The 5,718-nt window shown below is 44.6% G+C and overlaps 1 protein-coding gene across 1 annotated transcript; it reads left to right on the forward strand.

Moving 5' to 3' along the window:
• Nucleotides 1–734: 734 nt before the first annotated feature.
• On the forward strand, nucleotides 735–1,595 carry LOC123751486 (adhesive plaque matrix protein-like). The gene has a single exon (XM_045733570.2). It carries the CDS (start codon nucleotides 735–737, stop codon nucleotides 1,593–1,595), a length of 861 nt encoding a protein of 286 aa, XP_045589526.2.
• Nucleotides 1,596–5,718: the final 4,123 nt, after the last annotated feature.

Genomic DNA, 5,718 nt, shown 5'->3' on the forward strand with positions numbered 1-5,718 from the left:
AAACTTAAACATATACATCCTAAATATCTGTTTATTATCGGTAGGAACTCTTAAAAAATTCTCCCATATGAACTCTTAACAAACTCGTAAGACATTATTTTCATCATAAGAACTTTTAACAAACTCGTATGATATTATTTCATCATAAGAATTCCTTAATTCCATATCAGTGACTTGAATTTGCCAATAAGAACTCTTAACAAACTCGTATGACATTTTTTTCATAATAAGAACTTTAACAAACTTCTAAAATCTCGGAAATTATTTTTCTCATAAGAATTCCTTACTTCCAAATCTGTGACTGCGTAATTTTACCTGAAAAACCCTGACTCAAAAACACGATATTTCTAAATTTACCTGAAAACCCTGACTCACAGACACGATATTTCCCAGAAACAAAATATCGTCTGGCGTTGTCATCCCTACTACTCCCACCTACAGGATGCCCACGTATTACCACCCACATACAGGATGCACACGTATTGTCACCCACGTATTGTTACCCACCTACAGGATGCCCTACATATTACCACCCACCTACAGGATGCCCACGTATTACCACCCACATACAGGATGCACACGTATTGTCACCCACGTATTGTTACCCACCTACAGGATGCCCTACATATTACCACCCACCTACAGGATGCCCCATGTATTACCACCCACCTACCGGATGCCCACATATTGTCACCCACCTACAGGATACTCACGTATTACCACCCACCTACAGGATGCCCACGTATTACCACCCACCTACAGGATGCCCACGTATTACCACCCACCTACAGGATGCCCACGTATTACCACCCACCTACAGGATGCCCACGTATTACCACCCACCTACAGGATGCCCACGTATTACCACCTACCTACAGGATGCCCACGTATTACCACCCACCTACAGGATGCCCACGTATTACCATCCACCTACAGGATACCCACGTATTACCACCCACCTACAGGATGCCCACGTATTACCACCCACCAACAGGATGCCCCACGTATTAACACCCACCTACAGGATGCCCCACGTATTATCACCCACCTACAGGATGCTCACGTATAACCATCCACCTACAGGATGCCCACGTATTACCACCCACCTACAGGATGCCCACGTATTGTCACCCACCTACAGGATTCCCACGTATTACCACCCACCTACAGGATACCCACGTATTACCACCCACCTACAGGATGCCCACGTATTACCACCCACCTACAGGATGCCCCACGTATTAACACCCACCTACAGGATGCCCCACGTATTATCACCCACCTACAGGATGCCCACGTATTACAACCCACCTACAGGATGCCCACGTATTACCAGCCACCTACAGGATGCCCACGTATTATCACCCACCTACAGGATGCCCACGTATTATCACCCACCTACAGGATGCCCACGTATTACAACCCACCTACTGGATGCCCACGTATTATCACCCACCTACAGGATGCCCACGTATTATCATCCACCTACAGGATGCCCACGTATTATCATCCACCTACAGGATGCCCACGTATTACCACCCACCTACAGGATGCCCACGTATTATCAACGCGATGCTCAATACCCCTTTAGCTGAAACACTTCACTCACAGCTAGCAGACTACAGTAATATTACCAAAAACTGAAAAGTAATTATCAATTAACTGTGAAGACTGCAAATAATTTGCTGAATTGTTCGTTAAATTTTGGAGTAATATATTGGTCATATAGTGTTATATTGGTGACTCAAGTATCAGGTATAGTCATATATTGGTGACTCAAGTATCAGGTATAGTCATATATCGGTGATTCAAGTATCAGGTAGTCATATATTGGTGACTCAAGTACCAGCTATAGTCATATATTAATGACGCAAGAATGAGGTAGTCATATATTTAATCAATGTACTGCTAATCAGGTACTTGTGTCAGATTAGGTGATTATTCCCCAAAACATAATTTCTATGATATATGATTAACTAGAGTTTTGTAATTCAACTAAGAACAGAAACACTGTTATATTTTAACCACAAATGCAGTATTACAAAAAAATTGCACACAATACATTGCACCAAAATTGCACAAAAAATTGCACAATATGCATCGGAATATACTACATTTTTTAGTTTTATATCTTGACTAGTTTAGGCAACAGTTGCAACGTGTCGCAACTTGCAAGACAAATCCCGTAACTTTATCAATCATAATATATCATCTGAGGGCGGCGTTGGAGTGCACGCAAAATAACACAGCTGAAGCCAGCATAAAATACGTCTCTTCCGGAATTCATTATGGACAAGCTTCCTGCCTGCTCCATCAGGAATATGTCTGCTGAGAGTATACCCGTTGTTGACATGACTGACAGCAGGTAATGGGCGGAGACAACGTGTGATATACCTGAGACCTGCAGGTAGACAGCGAGCGTTGGGCTGCAGGAGAATGTCAATATATCCTCCTGTAGGTGATGTTTAAACTGTCAGTACAACATTGTTTACAACAACAGTAATAATATCCTGGGTAGTTTATTGTGTCAAGTCATACGCTTGTGTGGGTGTGAGTAAGAGAACATCTTAAGGGACGGGGCAGCGCCCGGGGCCACATAATCACGGGAAGTAACTTGCTTTGATTAAAGTATTTCTGGGTGACTTGTGTGACGCATCACCAGTGTTGGGGGAAGGCTGAGTGTCGCGTGTGGGGCTGGCAGATTACACAGCTGGCTCACTTAGAGCCCGCCTCTCTACACTATAAGAGCCCGCCTCTCTACACTATAAGAGCCCGCACCATGTTTGCTTAGGGCGAGACTTTGTTGACTTAAGGCTGGACTCGATGAACTAAAGTCTGAACTCTGTGGACTTAAGGGTGAAGTCTGAGGACTCATAGTTAGATGATGTTTAGGGGAAAAATACTTTATTTGCCCTGATGTGAAACAGGTTAATTAAGCTTGCATAGGATATTTTGATGCAATATCTACTTTATTATAATTAATATTGATGGGAAGGGTAATTATGGTAAGTGTACATAGCCCAACCCTTAACCCCGAGCACCAGACACTTGACCCCGAGCAACAGACACTTGACTCCAGCACCAGACACTTGACCCCAGCACCAGACACTTGACCCCAGCACCAGACACTTGACCCCAGCACCAGACACTTGACCCCAACACCAGACACTTGACCCCAGCACCAGACACTTGACCCCAGCACCAGACACTTGACCCCGAGCACCAGACACTTGACCCCAGCACCAGACACTCGACCCCAGCACCAGACACTTGACCCCAGCACCAGACACTTGACCCCAGCACCAGACACTTGACCCCAGCACCAGACACTTGACCCCAGCACCAGACACTTGACCCCAGCACCAGACACTTGACCCCAGCACCAGACACTTGACAACAGCACCAGACACTTGACCCCAGCACCAGACACTTGACCCCAGCACCAGACACTTGACCCCAGCACCAGACACTTGACCCCAGCACCAGACACTTGAGCCCAGCACCAGACACTTGACCCCAGCACCAGACACTTGACCCCAGCACCAGACACTTGACCCCAGCACCAGACACTTGACCCCAGCACTAGACACTCGACCCCAGCACCAGACACTCGACCCCAGCACCAGACACTTGACCCCAGCACCAGACACTTGACCCCGAGCACCAACCAACTTAAGATTTAATCTTTTGCTTAAAGTGTAACCTCTCCTCAGTCAGCTTAAGCTCTCCTCTGTCAGCTTAAGCTCTCCTCAGTCAGCTTAAGCTCTCCTCAGTCACCTTAAGCTCTCCGCAGTCAGCTTAAGCTCTCCTTAGTCAGCTTAAGCTTTCAACTGCGTCTGTGTCTAGTAAAACTTTGTCTTTGGGTTAAAATTCTCGGGTTTTCAAATGGTAAAGAAATGGTAAAGTGGATAATTGTGGTTATTAACAGTGAAATTTAACAGCAATATACATCAATGTGGACTACAATATGTCTTCAGTGATGTTGGCTCGTGTTATATTCCTGGTTTGTCACGTGTTTAACATCAACAGTGGTCGGCTAACATGTTAATGTCTCTTAGTCCTGGAAATATGGGTCACGGTAGTGCAGTTGCGATCTTTCTCGACCCACAATCGAGAATTTCGGATTCGAGTCCCAAGTGGGACAAAAATGGTTGGGCACATTTCCTTTCACCTAATACATCTGTTCACCTAGCAGCAAGTAGGTAGAGTTAGCCAGCTTGTTGTGGGGTTGCATCCTGGGGGGGGGGGGGAAGGGGGGTCAGTAACTTGACCTTCGGGAGGGAGGGATAATCCTAACGTGTATGAATACACTCTGGGTGCCTGTCCCCTAACACAATGAATTATTATTATTATTATTATTATTATTATTATTATTATTATTATTATTATTATGAATTATTATATCATTCTTCCTCCTCCTCACTGTAGTCTCCACAGTTCTCAGGGGATAAATAAACATGTCCTAGAAAATACAATTTACTGACACAGTTTGCTGCCAGAGTGCCAAGACTCTTCATCATGTCTTCCAGCCATGGCCTCGTGTTGTGACCTTGGTGGGGAAGTTATTCACTACTGATCTGAAGGCTTCTCCCCCGTACATTGCTCTCTGCCTCGCTCATTACTCCTTCACACTGGTCATCCATCATCACGCTTCAAACACCAGCACAAATACCTGCACGGTAATTTACCATCACTTTTATATAGAAATGTCTGGGTTATGAAACCAAATGCTGAACTTTCTTTATAAATGGCCTTCACCTCTACTTATTTGATACATTTTAAAATATGAGCTTACCTTGTGGTTATGTCACGCTAAAATAACTGTCTGTCACATGCCCTTTTCCCCCCTCTCCCTCCCCCCCCCCCCCCGCCCCCTTCCCACCGTCGGAACGCTTAAAGGTTCAGATTTCATCTTGAATTTACTCCAACGTCTTAAATATTCAACAAAGCTTTCACAGCACGAATGGGGAGCAAAACGTGTAGCTTGATCTCTCAAGCTGATTCCGCTCAAAAGCAATTTCTTTTATAAATAAGGATAAAAAGAGGGAAGATAAGCTATGGAACATGAGCTTAATTTTTTAAGATAGGAAACTGTTTCCAGATTGGAGTTGAGCACATTGGAGATATGTGGAATTATATCTGAGAAAACTTTGACAGCAAAAATGCCGCAGGTCTGAGTTATCTTCACTTTCCTGTCAGTAATGACCTATTTTTTCAGGAATTAAGGAGAAGTGAAGTGTTCCTGTATAAGCTCTGTCTTGCAGGCCGGGACTCTTGCATTGTTGTATATACTTACTGCATTATAAGTTAACTGTATTGACCTTCGAAATATTTATAAAATCGGGCCTTAAAGTTGTGGATGGAGGTCACTTTAAACACTTCTTTGGTGATTGCAGTCCACATTTTGACCATCCGTACATATGTTGACCATCCGTAGCTGAGAGAACAGCGCGCGGGACTCGCAATCCTGTGGCCCGGGTTCGATTCCCGGTGCCGGCAGAGACAAATTGGGCAAAGTTTCTTTCACCCTGATGCCCCTCTTACCTAGCAGTAAATAGGTACCTGAGAGTAAGACAGCTGTTACGAGCTGCTTCCTTGAGTGTGTGCGTGAGAAAAAAAATTGTTAGTAGTTAGTAACAGTTGATTAACAGTTGAGAGGCGGGCCGAGAGAGCAGAGCTCAACCCCCACAAGCACAACTAGATGAATACAACCAGGTG

Source organism: Procambarus clarkii, chromosome 3 (assembly GCF_040958095.1).
Source record: "Procambarus clarkii isolate CNS0578487 chromosome 3, FALCON_Pclarkii_2.0, whole genome shotgun sequence".
NCBI classification, from domain to species: domain Eukaryota; kingdom Metazoa; phylum Arthropoda; class Malacostraca; order Decapoda; family Cambaridae; genus Procambarus; species Procambarus clarkii.